Raw genomic sequence first — 26,800 nt, 5'->3', positions numbered from 1 at the left:
GTGGAAGAAGAAAACGAAGAAGGCAAACTACTCTATATTAGTGGAAGAAGAAAACGAAGAAGGCGAACAAATTTTTAATTTATTTATTAATTAAAAAAATTGAAATGTTTTGTTGATTTGTTCAAACGACTAAATAAATTAACTAAAATAATATAAACTTTTTAGATATCAGAAAAAAAACTTACGATGAAAATAACAAAAAAGAAAAATCTTTTAAATAGTATTTTTATTAAGGATAAAATGATAAATTACTCAAAATTTTATGCTTTTATCCTAAGTAAATTTATAAATACTAAACTTTAAACACTTATCAATAAATCAAACTCAAATAAAAAACAATTCTTTTTATTTTTAATTAATGATATTTTTTTTGAAAAATTGCTTTGTATGCTCTTTTAAGTAATTATATATTTTAATGCTATTTTAGAATATTTTTCTTAAAATTGAAGGAAGTTTAAAAACAACAGAGATTGATGTTCAAAGAACTTATTAACATAAATAAAAATCTATTATTATAAAGAAGAGTTTCTTCTTCTCTCCTTAAGACTCGTTGGATTCCAGGCAGATAAGTCGGCTTCTGTCAAGGCGACATGTGTCCTATGTAAACAAAACTCAGCGTTTCAGTACATCGCCTTCTTAAACTCTGAGTTTCATAGACAGGGAGACCAGCCGCAAATTGTTTTAGGGTTTGGTGTTCATCTTCGACAATGAATCGAAGAATCTTTTTTCTCTTCGATCTCTGCAACGCGGTTTCTATATTCCTCTAAAATGGCTACTTCATCAATCCTTTTTCAGAATAGAAGTCATCCCTTTGATTTTCAACCTTGGAGGTGAGATTGACAGAAAAGTCAGATGAGGTGGAAAGAGTTTCCGTCACCGGCTGATCCGGAAATCAAGTGATTGAATCACGAGCAGGGAGAGATGGGTTTGGGTTTGATCTTGGACTCGACAAAGGATGATGAACCAGATCCATATACTCACGGATATGGTGGTTACTTAGTCTCGGACCCGATATGCTTCTATTTAAAGATCACTTTCGCCTGAACTTTTTTCGTTTATGTCCCCAACTTCTCCATCTTTAATGTTGTGTTTCATGTACTCTTCAGTCTCTTTGTTATGTAGCTAAGTGTTGGCTTTATCTTTACATCTTTTTGGTTTCAGAAAGTGAATAGAGAAATCATTGGATGAATGGTTCCTAAAGGTATTGTTATTGCAGTTGCTTTGTCGATGACAAAGAAGAAAAGAAAGGAAGGAGCAGAAGGAGAGTATTGTTAATGGTATTGGAGAGACTGTCGAAAAATATAACTATGTCCATGTTTTTCTTTTGTTTTGTTCTGTAATTATCAATAGCTAGGTGTTGCTTGAATATAAGTTAGATTAATATATGTCACATTCGGTCTTTGAATTGAATTTTGGTTCCTATTGGTTCAGGTTCTTCCTCGGCTAGAACAAATTGATCCAGTTTTCTCTTGGTCCTTCTACTTGGGATGAAATCCCTCATGCCATCTTTAAAGCTTCCAAGGTTGTGTACTGAGCTTCTTACAATAGTTGTTTATATTACTTGGTCTTTTCTCTCCGGTTGCATTTTTACATATGTTTTGGAATTTTTCAGCTTCTTCATGGTGATGATGAACTGCTTATTACAGATATGCCAAAGGAAGAGGTTGAAAGGTATCATCTCTCTCTTGAAGACCTTTTTTCCATCTTGCTTTGGTCAAAACAACAGTGAAAGGCTTAAATTGTATCCATCTCTCCTGGCTTTACTGTATCTTTGTTGTAACTGTTTCTAACTGGTTATCATTGCAGCTTATTTGACTCTTATGAAGATTCTGATTTTTCAAGGATTGAAAGTACTGCAGTAGAAAAGGTTTCTGACAAAATCTATTGCCAGCTTAATAAACAAACAAGCTTGACTGTGTTAATCTTCATTACTGATTAACACTGTTTTGTTACAAATACAATTGATTGACCAGGTTGAACTGAAGAGAGGTCTTCTAGAACAGTTTACACATGAGATGGAATCGTTACTAGGGAAGCAAGGTATGCCTGTTCGGCTCAACAAAGGGTGTATCTTGCCACTTTTAGTTTCCCTCTTCCTCACTCACAAAGATAATTTCTTTTCTTGATTCATTATGTAGGTACAACCTGATGTTGATCATGTTACAGTCAGATGGATCCCAGCCAATAATCTGTTTGCAATAACGGTTAGCGTTATTGATCAAAACCCTGCTCAGAAAAATGTGTACCAAGATCAAGGTGTTTCCTTTCCGGATTCGTGCTGAATTGAGCATGACGCAATGCAGAGAAAGCCTGACAAAATGTAAGCTTTTTTCTTTCTCGGATAATCAATAAGTGGCAAGAAAAAATGATTGCTGGATCGATTTTTACAGGAGGATAAATTGACAATCTGGGGAATTAACAGTCAAAATGCCAGAGATTTCCCGAGACCATACAGCTTATGCACTCAAGAAGGCACGCAAGGCTTAGCTGCTCAAGTTAGGCAAAATCACAGACCCTCCTGTTTTCTATCAAGCTTGGTTTTTTCTCTGTTTCCATGTTCACTTTATTCGATCAGCCAAATAAAAGATCAACTTATATCACCCTGTATTTGTAGAAAGGTGTTTTAAAATTATGGTTATGATCCGATTAAAAATAAAACCTGGTTAAACACATAAGATACATTGCAATCTTATAAATTCATCTAGGCCCACTCTGATTAGTAAAAGTTATCGGTACATAACCTACTTTGATGAATGTGTTGCTATTATTCCATGCAGCCATTGACTCGGACGTTGTCGACTAGCTTGGAAGAACCCACTGATATAAGGAAAAGCTGATTAAAAAATAAAACTGATCAAGTGAGATGATTTTTGTAGAGAAAGTATTTGACGAAAGTCGATGTCCTTTCTTCAGTTTTGTACTAATAAAATAAGATTATTTGCTGACATTTCAGATTTTGTTATTAACTAGTAAATGTTAGAGTGCAATATGGTATAGCAAGTCTAGAGAAATTTTTAAAAATTATGGTCAAAATATAGATGACAACACACCCAAAAGAAATAAGTTATGGAATATATATGTGTTCTATGTTCTCCACTATTTTTACATTTTATTAACATAAATGGATTTAGAAATCTCTTATGATTATGAATGTGAGAAACTTGCTTGACGAAATTATGTTTACCAATAAATATCTTACTCTCATCACTTGAATTGGTTTTGATCTGCATCAATGAAAATATGTTTTCACTGAAATTCTTTTTTGAAGAAAACATCTTTTTTTCTTTTTTTTTTGTAACACGAAATAAGAGCTTTTAACTACAAAAATAATGTATAAACATAAATTAATCCCAGCATTTGTAAATATCTATCAAATATGTAAATTTATATGAACACTGGGATACATTAGAGCTTCCGACCAACATTCCACTGTGAAGCAAATGATTTTACCTTTTCAAATAAAAATTGCAACATATTCATACATGAAACAGTTTCCAAAAACAAAGATCAACACAACCCCCATAAACTTAGAGAAAACCCTTTTTTGGTTTAAAAAAAGGAAACTTACACAAAACCTTTTAAAACAAAGTTTACAAAACCTTTAAAACTAAATTTGGCATTAATTTTTAATTTTGTTTACTACTAAGATCAAATATACTAAGACATTTAGCCATTATTTTCTCTCATTAGTATTTAATTTTCAATTCAAACAGATTTTTAATATCATTTTCAGTCAGCAGATGATAATATAGTGAAAATACATCACCTCTGCAAAATAGTTTGATATTTTTTTCCTAACAATTACATAATATAGTTTGCCAATAATTTGAAAAGAGAAAGTGCAAAATTGTTGTTGATTTCCTAAAATTTAAAATCTCTTAAACATATTTACTAAATCAAGTATAAGAACTCAAAGAATTTATAACCCTAAAAGCATACCAAAATGTTACGATATCATGTTTTTATGAGATGAAAAAGTAAATTATCTTATTTTCTAATGACATTTAGTTTAGTTTATTATATACAAGTAAAATTTATTGTGTTTATATATAAGAAGAGAATAATACCTAAGGCCATGATTATCCCTAAGAAACCCATTGGATTTCTTAGTTTTTTAAAAAAAAAAAAAAAAAAAAAAATTAAAAAGCAAACCAATCACGGGCCGCCACGTGTCAGTGGGGCCCGCGAACAGTGTAAGAAACTCACTAAAATCGGTTCTTAATTAGTAGTTTTTGTAACCGATCCTTAAGGGTTTTGTGGGGGCCCACGCACTAAGAAACTCACTAAGGACCCCGGATAATCATGCTCTAAAGCAACTTTACATGTTGTCGTTCTTAAGGGAATACATTTAGAAAGAAGCTGATTGTTTTGAGATATATGATTTCAAATTATTCACATATGTAAAAAATAATTGTGTACATTAGTTGTGTTACATGACTTTTAATGCTATTTGTATAGTAGAAAATTTATTACACAATCCGAATAATTTATAGGATAAAACATATTAATGGATATATGTGCGTCGTAGATAAAAATAACTTTTCTTTGATAATAATTCTTCTATATCTTTTTCTTCAACATATATATGTATATTGTAATGTGCACATTTATATAATAATAAATAATGATTACTATATATTATAAAACTAAACATTTGAAACTAAAATACCTATTAAAAATATAATTCTATTTATCAAAGAATAGTGAAGGTTGTTGTCATTATAATTCAAAACAAAATATTTATTATTATGATCTCATAATTCTTTCATTATTTATTTTTTTATAATATTTTTTTAATCTATAATAATTTTTAAATACTTCATAAATTAATATAAAAATAAAAAAACACTTTTATCATAACTTTTCGCTTGTAGGGCGGGCCGACCCTAGTAGTTTATAAAAAAAGATTTATTATGCAAAATTTAAAGAGGAGAAGGAAACCTTAGTTTGTCACCAAAATTAAACAATATATATTGATTTCATCGAAATGGTTTAAGGAAAGACTGCTATTTCAGCAGCCATATTACATTAATCAGTCTTTTAATATTTTGTAGAGTAAAAGGAAAACATTTCTATATTTTCTTTTATAATAGAGCTACAGTAGATTAAGTAACCAAGTGATCTTGACCTAGTGGTAAAGGGGTTACAGTTGGAGCTTCCGTCCTAGATTTGATTCTCCTTGGCCACCCATAGACGTCTTAAATGGCAAAAAAATTTGAATTTCTATGGGCCTCTTGATGATTAGTCCTTAGACCTAGAAAGCTTTTGGAATCACACAAAGGTTATAAAAAAAAACACTAGATTAAGTAAAAAATAGAAAGAAAAATAGTATTTCATTGGAGACATTGTTAATGTCCTATTTACTTCTTAGCGATTTATCAAATACATTTTTTTACTGTAAGAAAGCAAGAGACCACGTCTTATATTTTGGTATTTTACAGAAGGATAACGGCAAAAAGCTCAACTCCACCTGGTTCTGTTCAAGTTCCGGTCACAAACTCGGACCAAACAATACATATTCACGTGCCTCGAACAGGGTTTCAACACAGTTTGGTCCAACTTTGGGTCTAAAACCCTTAAAAGCCCATTTAACTTTCACAGTTTCACATTCAGTCACCGCCGATTAAAACCCAAATTACTCGCTCTTCTCGTCAAGCGTTCATGCTAGGAGCATCTGCTGCACCTAGTTGCACTAGGTGACGTAGCTCCGCGCAAGCGCGGGGATGTTGACAAATGCACATATTGTTGTTGTTTAAAAATCAAAGTTTGAAGTATTGTTGAAGAAGGGAAGACTATATGAATGTGTGTTGTTCCGGGCCTCGTAGTCTGGTGGTAAAGGAACCTCGGCTGAGGTGTCCGCCACCCGAGTTCGAGCCCCGGCCACGAAGGGTATTTACATGGGCTGTCTCTCGCCCTCCAGACCACTTCGCGTAACCAGGGGCCCTTAAGTGGACGCTTAAAAATCCTGTAATGGCATGGGCTTAGGCCCGGTGGGCTAGTCGATCACGCAAAGTGGTCGGATACTGGATTATCCAAAAAAAAAAAAAAAAAAAAAAAAAAATGAATGTGTGTTGTTGGAAATAATATCAATGTGTATTATGAAACGTGAGGAGAAGTGGGGAGTGACTAATTGCGCTGTAGATTTTCATAATTTTGTATATAATTAATTCACAGTAATGGTTGGGTGTAATGTATTTAAATTTATGTTACCAAAAATGCTTAAGAAGACCACAGAAGAAAAGGTAACGTGAATAAAATTTTGTTTCAAAATTCCTTAAATAATGTCAAACCTTTTTTCACTATTAATATAAGAAATTGTTAAGAAACAGAAACAGAGTTGGGTTGACGGTGGGACAGTAACTTCACTCACGGGTGCGTATGTGGCGAACATCTTTGTCCTTAACTCCGTCTGGATTTGTGTCATCCTTTTCACTTTCAACCTTGATGATGGCAGAAGCAAATGCTTCGCCAGCTTCCCCTCCAACAATGAGAGCTTCATCGGTGCTGAAAGTCTGGAAACCATATGAAAATGTGTCAGTGTAACATGACTTTTATTATCACGTAACTGAGAATTATATCATAATACCTCGGGGTTGATGTGGTCACTGATACCAGAAACAGTGAAAGTGCGGTGGCGTGGGGTGAAATTAAACGGTGTCACACGTATCTGGAAAACAAATTCTTTTCCAGCAATTTCTTCAAGGCATTGTGGGAGTTGAACACCGCCACCACCATTCATCGGCAATGAGTGAAAGAATCTAGTAACAACACAATGCTTTCTACAATGCTATACTTTAAATAAAGTTTGTTGAAATTTAAAACAAACCTCGTCTAGAGTAAGAGTTGCAGCATCTCGCCTAGTGAGTTTCAGCATCTCTCTGTCCAACGCAGTATCACAAAAGTGGCATTGTCATTTTCATCATCAACTTATAGTTCAACACGGTATCTGTAAAAAACGGAAGACATAAGTGATCGCATGAGGAAAACAGTGTGTAATAATCATAGATAATCATCCATAAAATCAAAACTCCTAACTTTATAACGGTCATTTGTCTTTAACACAGCGGTTGCAACAGAGAGATGTGCATGATTTGTCTAGCTTCCTGCTGCATCCAGTGCATAAGACAAACGACCACCCCTTTTGTTGTAGGACCTCAACAACCCAAGCCTCGCAAATAAATTTTGCTTCATGTGTCTTCACCAAGCAATATACAAATTATTTAATAAGTTGTATCTCAAGTTCACTGACATCTACAAATTATTAGAACCATAACTGTTACCTGCTCATCAGAGTTGGTGAAGAATTTGTTTAGATCACCAATGGAGACATGTTCCTTTTTCCTTATCCCTTCCTTGGTATCGATACAAGGGAAAACTTCTCCAACTGGATCTCCTAAGCTGCAAGCAGATTGGATCTTCACATTTGTAAGCAAGAAATTTAATTTTGGACCATCTGCAAACCAAAATAAGTTCTTACCTAGCTGTGAACTCAGCAATGGCTGGAAAGTTAGTGTCGAAATAAAATTTTGTGGCTGGGGTGGAGTTGAGTAACAGGTTACCTGCGGGAAAATGAGTCGTTCGTCTATCATGGGTGGTAGAAAAAATCAATCCCGACAATGTATGAGTTTACAAAACCAGAATAAATAAAAAAATTCGACAGATATAACAAACCTCCAAATATTTTGGGATTCACAGTTGTCACCACCATAACAGACTGGGTTCTATCACCTGAGCTGATGAGGCCCCTAAACATTGACGCAGCTTCGTCCCATAAGGACAGGTACACCACAACGGTCCTGTAATACATATTGAAATATCTGATTACTAGATCACGGTTATGTTGACTTACGGTTCAATGACGAAGCGGACCTCAACTCGTGTCATCACTTGAGGTCAGAACCTTGTACAAAAGGAATTTGCCCAACAACATCTGACAGGTGATAAACATATTACTATCTCAGTAACAAATCAGCTATAATATTTTAGACAAAAATAACCAAACGAAACTAAGATGGTTGTTGATCTGGAAACCAAAATAAATATTTAACTTAAATAATTGGGCGGTGTTTGAAAATGATCATCGAAAATAAGATGGTTGTTGATTGAGAATAAGATGTTTGTTGTTACAATACCTTCTAATCAAGGAGAAGTAGGGTGACGCCATGGATTCACCATGCTTTTTGATGTTTTTGGAGTCCCAGAAACGGAGCAGTCAGACGAGCAACAATTAATTAGGCAGATCTACTGAAAGTGATTGCGAATGTTCATCCACCTTTCAACCACCCCCTACTATTTATAGATTTGAAGGCGAAGAAACGAAGAGGTCGGAATCGTTACAGAGTTTAATGTGTATAACAGTTGTTACCGGATTTTAAGAATCCATTGAACTTCATGGAATGTGAAGAGATCAGAAGAGAAACTTTGAAGATTAAACGGCGAGTTTATCTTTGAAAGAAGGAAAGCGATGAAGCTCTAATCAAATAAAGGTGAAAACGCGGCGTTTACATGTTTTCCTTTAAATCACACCAAACACGGAGACTCAGAACCAAACCATCATTTAATTATTCATCGAACCAAACACGTATAAATAAAACCAAACAAATCAGTCGTCCGAGAAAACCAACTTTACGCGGCCCCACTATCATTAAAAAAGCGCATACGTGGACACTCTCAAAAGAGAGAAAAGTCCCCCATTAGGAAGGGAAAGTACAATGATGACGTCTATCGTGTTGGTGAGACTCTGGTTAAGAGAAACGCGAGATGCTCCTCTTTATGAAACACTAACGCAGCAGGGGAAAGCAGAAGAGATGGGAAACAGAACGTAACGTTCTTGATCACTAATGCTGTTCCCTTTTTATGTACAATGTGAAAAATGTATGCAACGTTTATCCCTTTTTTTTTTGAATGCAACGTTTATAAAAATGGTCAGAACCAATAGTCAGGAAGCTGTGTTGCAAGAGTTGACTGAAAGACCGAACATAGAACTCATTTGATCACTGCTGTTCGGACAAAAATCAATCATCATGTGATAATAAAACCAAGTCTTTCTGTTCGCAAAGATTTGAGAAAACAAGAACCAGAGCGACAAACACTTCACTTAAGGGGCAGTAGCTTTAGCAGCTTCTTCAGCAGCAGGAGTCTCGAAAGTCTCTCCCGCTACAAGTTCTGGGACATCATCGTCGTCGTCCTCTTCTTGGATAGTTGCTGGAACATCAGCTCCTCCACCTGGTGCCTGTTTCTGGAACTGCTCTGCTAGCTTCTTCAGATTGTCCAAGTTATCAGTTCCTGCGACATTATCAAAGTAAGACAAATCAGTTAACTCAAGGTTTCATTAGTTTGGAAAAAAGTAAAACTAAAAGGTGCGTACCAAGTTGGCTGATAATCTGAGGAAGTATGTCTTGCAACTCTACAGGAAAAATTTAAATTCCAAAGTTAGAATGAACACAAGCCGAGAAGAGTCATGGTTGATACGCAAGACTTACTTTTGGTCTGAGGTGTACCGCTCACAGCCCATGTGTTAGCAGCAACCGAAGCTTGAACTGTAACAACAACATGCAATAACCATTAACCAAACGCTGAGACTGATAATAAAAGTGAAAAAAGGTCGGAGCTTTACCCTTAGGGTTAATGAACTGAATAACTACATCATCCTTAAAGATGTTAACTTCTTCAATGCCGGGGATAGAGTTGACTCCAACTCTCTTAAGAGTGCTCTGGAGCTTCTTGTCATCAGTCGTGTTCGTCTTGTGAACAGCCTTCTTCTTTCTGAAACAAGAAACAAACTACTTAAGTAAAAAACATAACACTGGCTAATGCTGAAACTGAAAAAAAAAAATTTAGATACACATACCTTCTAACTGTCCCTTTACCGCCAGTACGGACAGTGTTAGCCATCTTCATCAGCTTCTCCCTATTCATCTGTTGTAATGAAAACAACACACAAAGCTTAAACCTTTAGTCCCAAAGACTTAAAACACATTTAGGCATACACAACAATAGATCAATGATTAGCAGCAAGAAGACCAAAGTTTCGTTTTGTACTATGAGCTTTAACGTTAAAGCTTCAACCTTTTCAATCGATTTGCTTCGATAAAATCAGACAGTACTTTTCACATTCAGTTAAGAGGATACTACTCAATGACAAAAGCAGTAACCAATTGAATGGAGAAAAAAAACATGAAACCGATCTTAATCACTTTAGCTAGGGGTGGGCACTTTACCCGATACCGCACCCGAATCCGACCCGAAAAACCCGAACCGAAATCCGAATCGAAGTAGAAAAATACCCGAACGGGTATTAAGTTAGGAGAAATTGGATATCCGAACCCGAACGGGTAATATCCAAACCAGAATGGATATCCGAAGATAAACGAACATATGTATATTTACCTTATATTTCTAGTTTACATCTCTTATTTTTAAAAAAAATATTTATATTGATGTTACACATACTATAAGATCATAAGTATATATATAATTATGGAGAAAATGATTTGATATTCATTTAAAATGCATGTCAAACTTTTTGTTTCATGTATTAACAAAAGTTACATTCAAAGATTAAAAACAATACCCAAATTAATATCTATTTGTTTTTGGAATATTATCTCCAAAACTATTAATCATTCAATCTATAAAAATAAAAAAAACAGTTAAGTGAAATCTATATTTTTAAATACAATAAACTTAAAAATGAAAATTTTAATTTTTTTCTTTTAAAATCTAGATATACGAAACCGATTCAAAATAATCGAACCCGAACTAAAAATATCCGAACCCCGAAGTACATAAATACACGAACAAAGGTTCTCTATCCCTATAGCGAAATACCCGAAAATCCGAAATAACAGCCCCGAACCCGAACGAGTATCCGACCGCCCACCCCTAACTTTAGCTGAATCAGATAATCACTAAGGAAACAATCGATTTTGTCGGAATGAAGAAAGATTAGATTAGTGAAAGTGGGTTTTACCTTGTTCTCGATTTTTAGGGTTCTTCCTTCGTAGGGTATAAGACGAAGAAGAAGATAAGTAAGAGTGAAAGAGAGGGAGATAGAGGCGGAGGGTTTTGCAATTTTAAGTAAGTGCGATGCTTATTAGCCCAATCTCGCTTTTAACACGAATACAATTATTATTATAATAAAATGCACCATCCAACGGTCAGTGGCTCACGTTCCTTAAAAGAGTCGTTCTCTACCGTTCGATGTTACTTTTATTTGGACATGGGCCTTAATGTTTAGCCCATTTCAGATTCCGAATTTAACATATTTATTTGTCTGTAAATGCGTAATTACCGGAGGACGTTAGCACTTTAGCACACAGACTCGAACAGTAAACAGGTTTTAGAAATTCAAGAAGTACAACTTTGTGTAATGAAGAAGCAATAATGTAACAGTGATTTTTATCTTAATTACTTAATATGATTTTAAAAGCAGGTTGTGCTTCACTGAACCTGTCTGGCTGCCTCTAGCTATTCTCTTGATGGTCTGATTAATCTTAGCTGTCAAGAGGCGCTTCGTATGAGAGTTTAAATTTTGATGTCTATTGTCCTATAGTGTTTATTAATTTCAAGTTGCCATTGTTGGCAAACTTGGAGTTAATCCTTTAGTATCTTTGGTTTTGTTTTTTTAACTTTTTGCGGTTCTTGAAAGCCTTAATTAGTTTCAAAAAAAACTTTTTGCGGCTCCAAAGATTCAAGATGGCTATCAAGCATAATATGGTTGTAATCAAAATTTCATTATGATTAATGACATTTACAATTTAGCAAAAAAAGAAATACTCCGGTTCGCACTTATACGAGACTTCAGTGTCCAACGCATGCACGTATGTATTATTCTTACCTACCAATCCATGACCACAATTTCGATTATAACAAGTTAACTAGGGTCAAACTGATTAGGTTCAGAGCAGTTGATTTTGGTACCAAAGAGTATAATATTCCATTTTGGGGGTCAGCATCAAAGTGATTATAATTCAGAAAAATCAACTCGTGCATCGTGATCATGTAAATATTACGCTAAATACTTGAGGAAAGAAACAGATAAGATATATATTTTATTCAACTTTCAAAAAAAAAAATATATTTTATTCAACTTTCAAAGGAAAACAGAGAAAGAGTCACACAGACGTTTTATTGTAAGTAATGATCGAGTTTTGCCCTGTCACAAGCCTTACATAGTCTTGGACGAAATCTCAGTAACATTAGCTTTCTTGAACATAACCAAGAAGGGCTCAGAGCTTAAAGCCAAACGCCTAACACCGATTTCATCCACGAATATTCCAACATTCCTGCATCTCGGACGGCCAGAGTCACAAGCCGGAGGACAGAACACAAACTTGTAATCATCTCCAGATTTTTCGATCTGGAAGAAACTCTTCGGTGAGTCTTGCCGACCAGCCACCACGAAATACTCCTTCCTCTCCTCATCGAACTCACCGACTCGCCAGTACGTTGACTGGATGCAGATGGTTACTTCAACGTCCATCTCGATGTTAAGGTCTTGGGACTCGGGAACAAACGCAACTCTAGGTCTCCAGTTTGAGAATTTTACGGGAATACCTTCGTCGACCTCAGATGATTCTTGCACGATGTCGTAAGGACATAGCTCTCCACCTCGCCCCTGTAGAGTTACGCCCCCACCTCGGCCGCGGATGACGGGGAGAACATAGTAACTGCCGCGGAAAATGATGTCGCCGTCGATGTCAAGAACTGCACCATATGTCTTTGTGGCCAAAGCTAGGGTTAAGGCAAGAGCGAAGTAAAACGTAGGACTCATGGTGTTTTGGTTTTGCAGTTTTTTTTGGGGGGGGTGGAGAAAAAAGATGAGTTGATGCGATCTATTTATAAACACACTAATACTCCACTAATATAGCCAATGGTGACTGGATGAGGCGGCTTGGATGATGTCTAGTGTGGGTTAGCTTGTGAACTATAAACTCTCAATAGTTATTTGATTTCTAGCCTACTACACATTGGGAAGATATATGTTCATATATTCAACACACGTTTCTTTAATTTCTTTATTACTAAATTTTTGTCAAGCTGGATTTTCTTCATCATTTTTTCTTTAAAAAGCATGAGGACTGACTTTACTATATATTCTAGTTTGATTTGGTATGGTTTTAATTTAATACTTTCCTAACAGCTTAATCTCCAATTTTTCAGAAGATATTGAAGTGTTACATAGCTTTAAAACATAAAAATTTGGAGGTGAACATTTTACTTTGTTTTCTATCAAGTCTTTTCCAGATATAGAGAAAATGCAAAGAAATGCAAACGAAGATTTGTTTGTATTTTAAGTGTCTAGATTAAACCAACCAAAATGGACACGTAATTGAAACTTTTATTCTAATCCATAGATGTCATAAGCCTGTCATTTTCTTGGCAAAAATACTCATTATCGTTTCAATGTCATGTGCATGTCAATGTTAGTTTGGAGCATTGTACGAAGATGACATCAGAAATAGAACTTTAGCTATTTTTGTATACAGTATGTTTTTGTAGATTTGAATTAAGATAATAAATGACTCAGTAACAATAGACAAAAAGCTCTGTCAATAAAAATTTTGATGTTAGAGATTAGTGATAGACATAGTAATTTGATCTCTTTATTGATGATAGAAATGCGAATTACAAGCTAGTTGATCGATTGAATATAGTACTCCTTCTTTTATTGATGACAGAAATGCGAATTACAAACTAGTTGATCGAGTCTTGTAAGTATAAAGTAAAGATCGAGAGTTTGTCCTATCACAAACTCTCACATAGTCTCGGACGATATCTCGGTAACATTAGCTTTCTTGAACATAACCAAGAACGGCTCAGACCTTAAAGCCAAACGCCGAACGCCTATTTCGTCCACAAATATTCCAACGTTCCTGCATTGACGACCAGAATCACCAGTACGAGGACAGAACACAAACTTGTAAGCATCATCTCCAGATTTTTCGATCTGGAAGAAACTGTTGGGTGAGTCGTCTTGTAGACCAGCCACCACGAAATACTGCTGCCTCTCCTCGTCAAACTCACCGACTCTCCAGTATGTTGACCGGAAGCATATCGTAGCTTCAACGTCCGTCTTGATGTTAAGGTCTTGGGACTCAGGAACAAACGCAACTCTAGGTCTCCAGTTCGAGAATTTAACGGGAATACCTTCGTCGAGTTCAGATGATTCTTGCACGATGTCGTAAGGACATAGCTCCCCACCGCGGCCGAGTAGAGTCAAGCCGCCTCCTCGGCCGCGGACTACGGGGAGGACATAGTAACTGCCACGGAAAATGATGTCGCCGTCGGTGTCAAGAACCGCACCATATGTGTTTGTAACCAAAACTAGGGTTGATGCAAGAACGAAGTAAAACGTAGGATTCATGTTGTTGTTTTGTAGTTTTTGTGATGAGTTGAGTTTATGGGGATGAAGAAATATGAGCTGATGCGAGCTATTTATACACACACTAGTATAGCCAATGGTGACTGGATAAGGCGGTTTTGATTTCTAGAGTATGCTAGGCTTAACTTGTGAACTACAAACTCTGAATATTTATTTGAATTTAAGCATATAGAGTACACACTGAGAAAATGTATCTTCATATTCTATACACGTTTCTTTAATTTCTTTATTATATACTAGGGGTTGTCCGCGTTTCGCGCGGAATATTATTTTGTTATGGTTAAATATGATATTTTTGGATGATGTAATTATATGGTCAGTATTTATTTGTGAAAAGCATGATTTAATATTTTATTGTGTTATGTAGTATTAGGTTATAGATTAATATATTATGTGTTCTTCTTTTCAATAATGTATTGTTGTATGTATAGTAGTATTTGTTAGTGGTGAATTGAGCTTCTAACGTAAAGCATATTGAATTTCAATCACTTTGAATTTAAACATTTGTTGATTTTAGCATTAACGGTTTCAGCGTCAAAATTGTATTTCATATTTTCACATTTTTGAACATTATTTTTTTTTTAAAAACATTGAACATTATTCTAATAAGATGTTTTTTTCGTCTCCGCATATTTTGACTTGAGCCGTCACCATCTATGTATTTATTTACATTTTCGGTATGCAGTGTTTCTTACCACCACCGGAAAAGACTCACCTTTGTTGCTCTTGTTTTTCTTCTTCTTTTTTTTCTTGTGAGATTATCTGATATTTGTTGTAGATCAGGTTTATGAGTTCTCAGTTGTGCGGTTGTTTCTCATGATGTTGTACGCTGTTCTGGTCAATATTTTTCCTCTTTTTCCTTAGATTTGGTTAATGTTAGGAACTACATCTCTTTGGGTTGGATCAGAGTTTAGTTGTCTTCCTCGTAGTTGGCTTGCTGTTGATAGTTCCTGCTAGTCTTGATTTAAGTTTAGATTATGTGTCTTACTCTAGTTTTTTTTAGTTTAGTTATTTTCTGATTTTTAATAGTAAAATAAATTATAATTTGTAAATAAAATAATAGAAAATTAATAAAATAATAATAAAATAGTAAAAATTTATGTTATTTTTAGTTGTGAATAAATAAAATATTTAAAATCTATTTTTATTTTTTTATTTTTTTCTTTATTCATCTCCAATTTTATTGACTAATAAAATATAATATAAAACTTCACATAATAATGGTTAGTATGAGAAAAATAATAGTGCACAATTAGAAAGTACAAAGCCAAATTGCAATAGTGTAAAAGAAGAAAGACCTAAAATGTAAAAACAAAAATATATGGGGACACATGTCATCAAACCCACTTGACACTTATCATAAGAAGAGAAAATGCTAACTTTATATATATAGACAAACAGCGATCTGGTTTTTGGTGATCTGACTTTTATGTTCTCTTCGTAGCTCAAGGATGGCTCCACAGTTTGCTGATTTTGTGTAGTCTCTTTTTCTTTCTTTGTTTTCTCATCTCCTTGCACTTTTCATCGCTGGTTGTGTCTCTGGTGGCTCTCCATTTCACATATATGCCACTCAAGGTTTGGATAGTGTTTTCCTTCGTGTATGTTTTGTGGGCTTGGAAGATTATTTCTTGTCTCAAACTTGAGCTCTGATTTCTCTGTGGTTGGCTTTCATTCTCCCTCCCTTATGTTGCTTTTCTTCTTCTCCCGCTTCCTTTGGTATAGGTGTGTGGAGTTAGTCTTTTGGTGCTTTGGTCTCTTCTATTCAGAGCTTTGTGGTTCTTCGTTGGCATGGGCTCCTTGTATGTGGTTGTTTTGTTTGTGAGGTGATTCATACCTTTTAGCTGGTGGTTGTGCATTATGCATGTGTTTTCCTGCTTTGTGGTGACTTTGGTCCGGTGATTATTCTTTCTCAATCCTTTTTTGGTGTTTTGGATTGGTGCTTGTTCGCGTTCATTTGTGTTTAAGACTTTTATTGAGTAAGTGTTACTATAATATTTTATTTTTTCTTTGTGATCGTGGAGATTTAAGTTTAGATTTTGTGTCTTACTCTAGTTTTTTTTAGTTTAGTTATTTTCTGATTTTTAATAGTAAAATAAATTATAAATTGTAAATAAAATAATAGAAAATTAATAAAATAATAATAAAATAGTAAAAATTTATGTTATTTTTAGTTGTGAATAAATAAAATATTTAAAATCTATTTTTATTTTTTTATTTTTTTTCTTTATTCATCTCTAATTTTATTGACTAATAAAATATATTATAAAACTTCACATAATAATGGTTAGTATGAAAAAAATAATAGTGCACAATTAGAAAGTAAAAAGCCAAATTGCAATAGTGTAAAAGAAGAAAGAACTAAAATGTAAAAACAAAAATACATGGGGACACATGTCATCAAACCCACTTGCCACTTGTCATAAGAAGAGAAAAATCTAACTTTATATATATATATTTTTTTTTCAAGGTGGAGTTTTTTCCAACTTTTCTTTAAGAAGTAACTGAATTTACTATTCTAGTTTGATTTGGTATGGTTTTAATTTTATACGTTTCTAACAGCATATATCTAAAAGATTAATTAATCGTTGATTTGATGACCTAACTTTTTCTTTTTTGGGGGGCCAACATTTTACTTTGTTTGTCTATTACGTTTTGTCCAGATATGGAGAAATTGCAAGAAATGCAAACAGCATCATGAACCAACAAGACAAGTTAAAGAAGCAGAAGCAGAGATTTCATAACAGAGGAAATGTAGTGTTTAGCCATTAGTTCTTCAAGTTTCAGAAAGTCAATGGCCTTATAAAAGGACTGGATTCATTGTATCTATATACTAAAAACCAAACAAAAAGTCGCGACCACTCTTCATGTCTCAGGAGATTGGATCATCACCGAACCTGTTACATTATTTTTAATCTGAACATCTCGTGCCTGATCTTCAAATCTTATACAGTTTACTAGTGTTAATAGAATACAAAACTACTTGTTTATTGTCCTTGCGCTTGTCGTGACCACAAAAGCAATTTTATTTTCAAACATTAAGTAAATATACATCTGTTGTCCAAAAAAAAAAGAAGTAAATATACATCTTATAATATTTCTTATTTCAATATGTTTAGTGGCATGCCTTCGTCTTACAAAACTAACCTCCATGGTTAACAAGACTTGATTTGTGAGAGAAATTCTTTAAAGGAATACATGTAGATATTACCAAATCATATGCTAATTTTTAATCATCGAATGATTTAATTATGTGGAAGTTGTCTACAGAGGTTGGCCACTGATCCACCTTTGAAACATGACAGAGCTTTCCTCTGGTTTAAACTCTGCCGTGTGCCCACCTCCCTGTAATCAAAACCCACAACTAATATAAGTTAAAACCTCAGTAAATATGTTTGAAAGTGGAAAGAATAGAAAATTTAAAAGAGAAGTAGGAAAAACTTGCTTTGATAGTAGCAAATGTCATTTTATTTGCATAAGTTCTTGTATACCTGGCAAGAAGAGGCAAAGATTAACTTCAAGGTGACTCTCTAATAAACAAGAACCAAAAAGAAAACACAGAGCAGTATAATACCCAGCAAGTTTATGGGTGATCATCCATGGCCTCCAGTCATCAATAACCGAATAGTTGAGAGATCTTATCCAAGCTTGAGTCCCAAGATAAGGCACTCCCAAATCGTGATCACCACTTTTCAGACAAAACCACATAAAGTTTTGAAACTTGGTGGGGGAAGAAAAAAATTGAACTCTGACCTGAAGATGAGAGAACGATAGCCATTGATGCTGTTATCCACATGGTAAGGTACACTATTTATAATGTCGTGAGTGTATGGAATATCGAAATTACATCGTACCCATCTCCCTATACTCTCCTGCAATTATAGATCTTCTTTAAAAAATCTTGACAGCGTTTCTTTACTAAACCCCTTGAAATGAACTTGTTCTATATTATACCTTATTGATTTGAAGAGCTTTACGTACGCTTTCGTCGTTGGCCCAGTAGGTAGCTAGCAAATGCCTATAAATCTGCAAAAAGCAACCTTATATATATTTTTTCCTCAATGTCTTAACGGGTAAGCACATGGTTAAGATGTGCCTTACTTACATAGCAATCTGGAGTTTCAGTTTCACACGATGGTTCTGATATAAGAAACGGGTTTACTGTCTTTGTAAACTATAATTAGAAAAACCACAAAAGGTCTGTACTGAGTGATGTTCTTTTACTAATTAAGCAGACACAACATCAACTAAGAAAAAAAAAACATTCAAGAGTGTGGACCTTGTTATATTCTTCAAGGAGTTTCAAACATTCTATGTTACCTGAATCAACATTTACATATTTCCCTTTGCAAATTCTCTTCAACGACTGCAAAAGAAAAAGAATTACTGAACTGCATTGTTGGAACATGAAACAAAGGCAAAATTTATGATTTGAAATACCTCGTAGAGCTCATCAGAGATCAGTGCCATTTCATGAGCAAAAGGAATGCGGCTGTTCCAATCAATTTCGAATTCTGTTACCGGGTTACCGAGCAGATACCCCTGTCGTTGGTCAGTGTACCAAGGTCAGTTTCTAATGATTTGGCATATACCTCATAAAAGAAGCAACAAATACCAGACGCACCTGAAGATTTATTGTAGGTTTGTGCCGTTGATAGTTGCCTGTATTTATCAATCATGTTTCATATGTTATAAAAATAATTGACTGAGAAAGTGGCTCGAGGACTGATATCTCAAAACCATACATTACCTTTAGAGATTTCTTGAACGAGCGGAGGAACAATCTTACCGGTGTAAGAATGCCCGCCTACATAGAAAGGGTTGGGAATAAACTCTTCATGCTTAACTAGCCACTGCACAACAAAGCAGGAAAAGAAAAGAAGCTTCTAAATTGTAAGCACAACGAATAAATTCATTTCAAGAGACATTTTATGTTTCTCATTAGTTTACCTTCTGAAGAAATTCATGGATCCGTCTGGCCTCTCCTGAATCACTCGGTGTATCAACATGTTGAGTCGAGAAGGAGAAGCCAATTCCAACAGGCTGATCCAAGTATATAATGCTAGAAGTCTGTGGAAACATGCTATGTCAATGTGTATTATTGAGATGGTCATATAAAATTAATCACTTTTTTTTTTGTGTTACCTTAGTCCATGAGTATGTAGTAGAGACTAAAGAAGGTAGAGTTCCATTGTACACCTCAAGCTTCATAGTCAAAGGCCCCTCTCATCATATAAATATATAGAATTAAAACAAGTAATCACATAAGAATGAGTTTATCAAGGTCTTAGATTTCACCATTCTCAAAAAGAAGACCAGAGATGGAAGAACAGCCAGGTCCTCCATTTAGCCAGATAAAAAGAGGGTCTTCTTCAGGGTTCCTCTCAGACTTGATGAAGTAGTAGAACAATTGCACTTCCTCCTCCTCACCAACACCAATGTAACTTCATTCACCAAGAAACGCTAACCTACTTAGATTATCTCCAAAACCAAACAAAAAGTAGCTACCCACTCTGCATGTCTCAAAGATTGGATTCATCACTGTGCATGATCTTCAAATCGTATATAGAATACAAAATTACTCGTTTATTGTCCTTGCGCTTGTCATGAGCATTAAAAACAATTTTATTTTCAAACAAAGTGAAATTTCATCTTATAATAATACTGTAATGTCAATATTTTTAGTGGGCACGTCGTCGTCGCACAAACAGAACCTCAATGGTTACAGGTAGATACCAAATAATGTGCTTATACAGAGGTTGTTTAAATATGGGGAAACTGTTTACAGAGGTTGGCCACTGATCCACCTTTGAAACATGACAGAGCTTTCCTCTGGTTTAAATTAAGCAGTGTGTCCACCTCCCTGTAATTAAAAAAAAAAAAACCTTAAAACCACAGTAAAATGTCGAGCGGAAAGAACAGTAAATATCAAGAAATAAGTAGGAAACACTTGCTTTGATAGTAGCAAATGTCATTTTATTTGCATAAGTTCTTGTATATCTGCCAAGAAAAGGCAAGTTTAACTTTGAGGTGACTCTAATCAAAACGAATAAACAAGAACAAAAACAAAAAATCAGTATGATACCCAGCAAGTTTACTGTTGATCGTCCATGGCCTCCAGTCATCAATAACCGAATAGTTGAGAGATCTTATCCAAGCTTGAGTCCCAAGGTAAGGCATTCCCAAATCGTGATCACCACTGTTCACACAAAACCACACATAGTTTACATAAAGTTTTGAAACTTGGTGGGGAAAAAATAATCTCTGACCTGTAGATGAGAGAACGATAGCCATCGATGCTGTTATCCACATGGTAGGGTACGCTACTTATAATGTCTTGAGTGTATGGAATATCCAAATTACATCGTATCCATCTCCCTATACTCTCCTGCGATTATAAATCTTTTTAAAAAAACTTGACAGCGTTTCTTTACCAACAAAGACCTTAAAATGAACTTGTCATATATATATATATATACACACCTTATTGATTTGAAGAGCTTTGCGTACGCTTTCGTCATTGGCCCAGTAAGTAGCTAGCAGATAGCCAGATACCTATAAATCTGCAAAAGCAACCTTTAATATATATTTTTTTTTCTTTTTTTTTTTCCTGAATGGTTTAACCGTAAAAGAGAGAGCTAAGATATGTATTACTTACATAGGAGTCTGGAGTTTCAGCTTCATAGAATGGTTCCAATATAAGATATGGGTTTACTGTCTCTGTACACTATAAAGAAACAACAAAAGGTTTGAACTGAGTGATGATCTTTTACTAAGCAGACACAACATCAACTAAAACCATTCATGAGTCTGTACCTTGTTATATTCTTCAACGAGTTTCAAGCATTCTGTGTTACTTGGATCAGCATTTACATACTTTCCTTTGCAGATTATCTTCAGTGACTGCAAAAAAAAAAATGAAAAAACTAATTGAACTGCATTGTTGGAACAAGAAACAAATGCAAACTTCATGCTTCTTTACCTCGTAGAGCTCATCAGATATCAGTGCCATCCCATGAGCAAATGGAATGCGGCTGTTCATATCAGTTTCGAATTCTGTTAACGGGTTACCGAGCACATAACACTGTTTTGTTGGACGGAAACTATTAGTTTTAAATAATGCTTTGGCATATCTCATTCATACAAGAAGCAACAAAAATACCCACGAACCTGAAGATTTATTGGAGGTTTGCAGCATTGATAATTGCCTGTATCATACATGCATACATCATGTTTTTCCTCTGTTATATAAACAGTTGACTGAGAAAGAGGCTCCAAGGATTGATTATCATAAAATCCATACATACCTTTAGAGATTTCTTGAACAAGAGCAGGAACAACCTTATCGGAATAAGAATCCCCGCCGACATACAAAGGGTTGGAAATGAACTCTTCATGCTTACCTAGCCACTGCACAACAACCAGGAAAAAAAGAGAGAGAAAATAAGCTTCTTCTAGCTTCTATGCACAAAGAAAAGGGTGTTTGCTTTGGGATTCATTATTTCAAGAGAGAATCATGTTTTTTTTTCTTCATTAGTTTACCTTTTGAAGAAACTCATGGACCCTGAATCACTCGGTTTATCAACAAGTTGAGTTCTTGAGTAGGAGAAGCCAGTTCCAACAGGCTGATCCAAGAATATAATGCTCGTAGTCTGTGGAAAATGATATGTCAACGTGTATTGAGATGGTCTTATAAAATTAATCACTTTTTTTGTGTTGTTACCTTAGTCCATGAGTATGTAGTAGAGACTAAAGAAGGCAGAGTTCCATTGTACTCCTCGAGCTTTATAGTCAAAGGCCCTGCTCATCATATATAGAATTAAAACGAGCAATCAGAGACTGCACAGGAATTGAGTTTTTATCAATGTCGTTTAGATTTCACCATTCTCAAAAAGAAGACCAGAGATGGAAGAGCAGCCAGGTCCTCCACTTAGCCAGAGAAGAAGAGGGTCTTCTTCAGGGTTCCTCTCAGACTTGAAGAAGTAGTAGAACAATTGCATTTCCTCCTCCTCACCAACACCAATGTACCTTAATTCACAAGAAAACAGTAACCTTACTAAGAGAACACAGCACATATTTGATCAACCACAACAAGAAGAGAAAACAAACCCGGTTTCGAGTTCAAATGGAAGAGGGCCTTCAAAACCAGGAAGAAACTTGACGATAGATGCAGAATCAGCATCATGAATCAACAAGACAAGTTGAAGAATCAGAAGCAGAGATTTCAGAACATAGAAAACGTAGTCTTTAGCCATTGGTTCTTCAGTTTCAGAAAGTCAATGGCTTTGAAGTACTTATCAATGATTGTATCTATATACTAAAACCCCAAACAAAAAGTCGCGACCCACGCTTTTCATGTCTCAAAGATTGGATTCATCCACCACTGTCCCTGATCTTCAAAAATCGTACAGAATCACAAAATTACTTGTTTATTGTCCTTGCGCTTGTCGTGCGCATTAAAAACACTTTTATTTTCAAACAGAATGAAATTTCAGCTTATAATATACTCTAATGTCAATCTGTTTAGTGGGCACGTCGTGGTCACACAATCAGAACCTCAAAGGTTACAGGTAGATACCAAATCATATGCTTATACATAGGTTGTTTAAATATGGGGAAACTGTTTACAGAGGTTGGCCACTGATCCACCTTTGAAACATGATAAAGCTTTCCTCTGGTTTATACTCTGCTGTGTGCCCATGCACCTCCCTATACTCAAAACCCACAACGCAATTAATTTAAAAACCACAGTCTAAAGTCAATATTTTAAAGAGAAGTAGGGAAAGACTTGCTTTGATAGTAGCAAATGTCATTTTATTTGCATAAGTTGTTGTATATCTGCCAAGAAGAAGCGAAGATTGGTTGATCTCTGAGGTGACTCTCTAATAAATAAATAAAAAACAATAAACAAGATTATCAAGAATAATACCCAGCGAGTTGATTGTTGATCATCCATCGCCTCCGGTCCTCAATTACAGAATCGTTGAGAGATTTTATTCAAGCTTCAGTTCCAAGGTAAGGTATTGCTAGATCGTGATCACCACTATTCACACGAAACCGCACAAAGTTTACCTAAAGCTTTGGCTCTTGGTGGGGTATAAAAAGTTAAACACTGACCTGAAGATGAGAGAACGATAGCCACTGATGCTGTTAGCCATATGGTAAGGTACACTACTTATAATGTCTTGAGTGTATGGAATACCGTATTTACATTGTACCCATTTCCCTATACTCCCCTGCAATCATAGATCCTCTCCTTCTTACACACTTTCTTTACCAAAACCCTTGAAAAGAAATTCACTTATATACCTTATAGATTTGAAGAGCTTTGCGTACGCTTTCGGCATTGGCCCAGTAGGTGGCTAGCAGATACCTATAAATCTGCAAAAGCAACCTTCTATATAGATATACTCTGTTTCCTCAACGGTAAACAAAGGGCTAAGATATGTATTACTACTTACAGAGCAATCTGGAGTCTCAGTTTCGCACAATGGTTCTGATATAAGATATAGTTTTACAGTCTCTGTACACTATAAAGAAACCACAAAAGGTCTGAACTGAGTTGATGTTCTTTTACTAAGCGGACACAACATCTACTAAAAACCATTCATACCTTATTATATTCTTCAACAAGTTTCAAGCATTCTGTGTTATTTGGATCAACATTAACATATTTTCCTCCGCAGATTCTCTTCATCTACTGCAAAAAAGAAAAAAAAAAAAAGTTAATAATGCATTTTTGGAACAAGAAACAAACGCCAAAACTGTATGCTTCATACCTCGTAGAGCTCATCAGAGATCAGTGCCATTTCACGAGCATATGGAATGCGGTGGTTAATATCAGTCTCGAATTCAGTTAACAGGTTACCGAGCATATAACCCTGTTGTTGGTTAGTATACCCAGGACAAAAAAAAACTATCAGTTATTTTTAATTGTCTTTGGCATATGTTATAAAAGGAAGTAACAAAATACCAACGAACCTGAAGATTTATTGGAGATTTGCAGCATTGATGATTGCATGTATCATCCATCATGTTTATACCTTTAGAGATTTCTTGAACAAGAGCATGAACAACCTTACCGGAATAAGAATCCCCGCCGACATAGAAAGGGTTGGGAATATACTCTTCATGCTTACCTAGCCACTGCACAACAACAAAGAAAGAAAAGAAGCTTATAAATTCTATGCACAAAGAACGGTTTGTTTCTTTGTTAAGTTAGGGTTTATAGGTGATCGAGGTATTATTGCGCTTGGTATTGTGGATACTGCAATGGTAGCAGATGTTCTAAGGAACCATATAGGCGAAGGAGGCATAGGTTATGCATACTAAATGATATACCTCTATGGAGATGTGCAGAAGGCAAATATGCAAATAATATTCATCAAAGAAGACTTGGTTGCAGATGAGAACGAGTCGACCTGTATGTGCTTGGAGTCGTGGAGTATGATTTTTCTAAAGCTCCTCCGAAATACTCGTTTATGCTTTGGATTGCTATGCTTAATAGGATGCAAACGGGTGATAAAATGCAAGCTTGGAGTGCTGCCATAAACACAGAGTGTGTTCTATGTCATGAGGTTCAAGAGAGTTGTCAACATCTTTTCTTCAATTTCCCATACTCCTTCATAGTTTGGGAATCTTTAGTTAAGGGGATCCTAAAGGAGAAGTTCACTACTGTATGGAATGACATTGTGGCTTTGATATCTGGCTCGAGCTTTCCAGCTACGGAAAATGTTCCTCATCAGATACTCTTTCCAGGCTGCGATACATAGTATATGGTGGGAACGTAATTCGAGGAGACATGGTGAGGAACCAAAGGATGCAAGAGTTTTAAGTAAGCAGTGAAAGCAAAAGGTCAAGCATACTTAGAGAAGGGGATGTGTACTTGGTTTGGAACAAGGCATATTTCAGATCCACCATAAAAGAAGATTGAAGGTTTTTGATTATTTGATAGAAGTACATAATCAAAACAGTTGCATTTGATGTAAATAAGTTTTTTTGCTTGAATATAATTTTACATTCATTCAAAAAAAATAAGTTAGGGTTTATATTGATTACTTCAGATGTGGAACCCTAACATATCTCAATAGACAATTCTATTTTCTCACCTTTTGAAGAAACTCATATATCCGTCTGGCCTCTCCTGAATCACTCGGTGGTGTATCAACACGTTGAGTTGAGAAGGAGAAGCCAGTGCCAACAGGCTGATCCAAGAATATAATGCTCGACATCTGAGGAAACATGATAAATAATTAGTCGGTCAACGTGTATTAAGATAGTCAGATGAATTAATCACTTTTTTGTGTTACCTTAGTCCATGAATATGTAGTAGAGATCAAAGAAGGCAGAGTTCCATTGTACACCTCATGCTTTATAGTCACAGGCCCTGCTCATCATATACAATTAAAACGAGTAATCAGAGACGCATAAGAATTGAGTTTAATCAATGTCTTTCAGATTTCACCATTCTCAAAAAGAAGCCCATAGATGGAAGAGTACCCAGGTCCTCCACTTAGCCAGAGAAGAAGTGGGTCTTTTTCAGGGTTCCTCTACTTGATGAAGTAGTAGAACAATTGCACTTCCTCCTCCTCACCAACACCAATGTAACTTCATTAACCAAGAAACACTAATCTACTTAGATTTCAACACGGATTAATAATTAAATTAGTCACAACAAGTAAAGAAAACAAACCCTGTTTCAAGTTCAAAGGGAAGAGGGCCTTCAAAACCAGGAAGAAACTCGACGATAGAGGCAGAATCAGCATGATGCTGACTCAAGAAGACAAGCAAAAGCAGAAACAGCGATTTCAGAACAGATGAAACGTGGTCATTAGCCATTCGTTTTTGAAGTTTGTGGCTCTTTAGGGTCTGTACAAATGATTGGATCTTTATACCCTTCATCTTATAAATCCCTTCATCACCAAATCTAAAATTACTACTTAATTGTCCCACGCTTTCCACGAGCACAATAATTAACATAAGTAACCAGCTTTATCATCTATATTATTAAAAGAAAAGTGTCCATTTGAAAATGGTCTTACTTCATTAATTAAACTCTTTATTTTTTTTTCTTGTCTTTTTAAGTTGTATTTATGAAATATCCTAAAACGAATAAAACTACTTAATTTATTACTTGTCTTTTCAGTTACATTAATGAAATATGCTTAAATGAATTTAAACTTCATATTTTATTGTTTGTCTTTTTCAGTTACCATAATGAAATATCCTTAAATAAATTTGGACATAATGTCATTTAATCAACCAAAAAAAATCATGAGTTATCCTTACGTGCATAATTTTAATAATGAAGATTTTTAAAAACGTGCATCATTAAAATGTTACATAAAACATGCAACACTAATATATAACATGCATCAATAAAACTAGAATTTGACTCACACAATTGTACGGATATTA

At 35.1% G+C, this 26,800-nt stretch overlaps 5 protein-coding genes and 3 pseudogenes across 11 annotated transcripts; 1 reads left to right on the top strand and 7 right to left on the bottom strand.

Annotated features, from left to right (window-relative positions):
* Window positions 1-1,188: 1,188 nt before the first annotated feature.
* LOC106403733 lies at window positions 1,189-2,600 on the top strand (annotated as a pseudogene).
* On the bottom strand, window positions 1,866-8,515 carry LOC106406545. Of its 7 annotated transcripts, none has more exons than XR_002659361.2 (8): window positions 8,133-8,498; window positions 7,850-7,930; window positions 7,672-7,796; window positions 7,478-7,559; window positions 7,281-7,398; window positions 6,827-7,195; window positions 6,587-6,758; window positions 6,178-6,512 (listed from the first exon to the last, which is right to left on the bottom strand). XR_002659361.2 is itself a non-coding variant. In XM_022704771.2 (7 exons), the coding sequence occupies exons 2-7, from the start codon at window positions 7,882-7,884 to the stop codon at window positions 2,765-2,767; spliced, it is 483 nt and encodes a 160-aa protein (XP_022560492.1). In that variant the 5' UTR covers window positions 7,885-7,930; window positions 8,133-8,512; the 3' UTR covers window positions 1,866-2,764. The 7 variants fall into 7 exon arrangements, 3 of the variants coding, with proteins under 3 accessions (XP_022560492.1, XP_022560496.1, XP_022560494.1); XR_002659360.2 differs by having other exon boundaries at window positions 6,587-6,946; window positions 7,036-7,195; window positions 8,133-8,495; XM_022704771.2 differs by lacking the exons at window positions 6,587-6,758; window positions 6,827-7,195 and adding an exon at window positions 1,866-2,817 and having other exon boundaries at window positions 6,371-6,440; window positions 8,133-8,512.
* Window positions 8,516-8,965: 450 nt separating this feature from the next.
* LOC106406546 (nascent polypeptide-associated complex subunit beta-like) lies at window positions 8,966-11,145 on the bottom strand. The gene is made up of 6 exons (XM_013847239.3): window positions 10,973-11,145; window positions 9,851-9,918; window positions 9,617-9,765; window positions 9,483-9,539; window positions 9,368-9,406; window positions 8,966-9,285 (listed from the first exon to the last, which is right to left on the bottom strand). Exons 2-6 carry the CDS (start codon window positions 9,916-9,918, stop codon window positions 9,098-9,100), a joined length of 501 nt encoding a protein of 166 aa, XP_013702693.1. The 5' UTR covers window positions 10,973-11,145; the 3' UTR covers window positions 8,966-9,097.
* A 924-nt stretch (window positions 11,146-12,069) lies between these two features.
* LOC106403048 (kunitz trypsin inhibitor 4-like) lies at window positions 12,070-12,893 on the bottom strand. The gene has a single exon (XM_013843889.3). It carries the CDS (start codon window positions 12,773-12,775, stop codon window positions 12,170-12,172), a length of 606 nt encoding a protein of 201 aa, XP_013699343.1. The 5' UTR covers window positions 12,776-12,893; the 3' UTR covers window positions 12,070-12,169.
* A 692-nt stretch (window positions 12,894-13,585) lies between these two features.
* Window positions 13,586-14,466, bottom strand: LOC106404810 (kunitz trypsin inhibitor 4-like). Its single transcript, XM_013845478.3, has one exon. The coding sequence runs from the start codon at window positions 14,366-14,368 to the stop codon at window positions 13,760-13,762; it is 609 nt and encodes a 202-aa protein (XP_013700932.1). The 5' UTR covers window positions 14,369-14,466; the 3' UTR covers window positions 13,586-13,759.
* Window positions 14,467-17,449: 2,983 nt separating this feature from the next.
* On the bottom strand, window positions 17,450-19,670 carry LOC106406338 (serine carboxypeptidase-like 2). The gene is made up of 12 exons (XM_048760047.1): window positions 19,529-19,670; window positions 19,334-19,453; window positions 19,134-19,236; window positions 19,008-19,045; window positions 18,824-18,925; window positions 18,663-18,749; window positions 18,489-18,557; window positions 18,338-18,409; window positions 18,137-18,255; window positions 17,958-18,071; window positions 17,829-17,874; window positions 17,450-17,728 (listed from the first exon to the last, which is right to left on the bottom strand). Exons 1-12 carry the CDS (start codon window positions 19,592-19,594, stop codon window positions 17,648-17,650), a joined length of 1,017 nt encoding a protein of 338 aa, XP_048616004.1. The 5' UTR covers window positions 19,595-19,670; the 3' UTR covers window positions 17,450-17,647.
* Window positions 19,671-20,165: 495 nt separating this feature from the next.
* LOC106406339 lies at window positions 20,166-22,671 on the bottom strand (annotated as a pseudogene).
* Window positions 22,672-23,007: 336 nt separating this feature from the next.
* Window positions 23,008-26,508, bottom strand: LOC125588585 (annotated as a pseudogene).
* Between the last annotated feature and the right edge of the window lie 292 nt (window positions 26,509-26,800).

The sequence above is a fragment of the Brassica napus genome, chromosome C6 (assembly GCF_020379485.1).
Source record: "Brassica napus cultivar Da-Ae chromosome C6, Da-Ae, whole genome shotgun sequence".
NCBI classification, from domain to species: domain Eukaryota; kingdom Viridiplantae; phylum Streptophyta; class Magnoliopsida; order Brassicales; family Brassicaceae; genus Brassica; species Brassica napus.
Note: the sequence above shows the minus strand (reverse complement) of the source record. Positions and strands in the feature narration are given on the sequence as shown.

What these genes read in the sequence shown, in the direction of transcription:
- LOC106406545 (XM_022704771.2), bottom strand. Translation starts at nt 7,884, where the DNA reads ATGACACGAGTTGAGGTCCGCTTCGTCATTGAACC. An exon ending in GTCCGCTTCGTCATTGAACC is followed by an intron (nt 7,797 to 7,849) that starts GTAAGTCAACAT and finishes TATGTATTACAG; the next exon opens with GACCGTTGTGGTGTACCTGT. An exon ending in ATTGCTGAGTTCACAGCTAG is followed by an intron (nt 7,399 to 7,477) that starts GTAAGAACTTAT and finishes ATCTGCTTGCAG; the next exon opens with CTTAGGAGATCCAGTTGGAG.
- LOC106406546 (XM_013847239.3), bottom strand. Translation starts at nt 9,918, where the DNA reads ATGAATAGGGAGAAGCTGATGAAGATGGCTAACACTGTCCGTACTGGC. An exon ending in TCAGTTCATTAACCCTAAGG is followed by an intron (nt 9,540 to 9,616) that starts GTAAAGCTCCGA and finishes TTGTTGTTACAG; the next exon opens with TTCAAGCTTCGGTTGCTGCT. An exon ending in CGGTACACCTCAGACCAAAA is followed by an intron (nt 9,407 to 9,482) that starts GTAAGTCTTGCG and finishes TTTTTCCTGTAG; the next exon opens with AGTTGCAAGACATACTTCCT.
- LOC106403048 (XM_013843889.3), bottom strand. Translation starts at nt 12,775, where the DNA reads ATGAGTCCTACGTTTTACTTCGCTCTTGCCTTAACCCTAGCTTTGGCC.
- LOC106404810 (XM_013845478.3), bottom strand. Translation starts at nt 14,368, where the DNA reads ATGAATCCTACGTTTTACTTCGTTCTTGCATCAACCCTAGTTTTGGTT.
- LOC106406338 (XM_048760047.1), bottom strand. Translation starts at nt 19,594, where the DNA reads ATGAAGCTTGAGGTGTACAATGGAACTCTACCTTCTTTAGTCTCTACT. An exon ending in CTACATACTCATGGACTAAG is followed by an intron (nt 19,454 to 19,528) that starts GTAACACAAAAA and finishes ATGTTTCCACAG; the next exon opens with ACTTCTAGCATTATATACTT. An exon ending in AAGCTCTTCAAATCAATAAG is followed by an intron (nt 18,256 to 18,337) that starts GTATAATATAGA and finishes CTATAATTGCAG; the next exon opens with GAGAGTATAGGGAGATGGGT.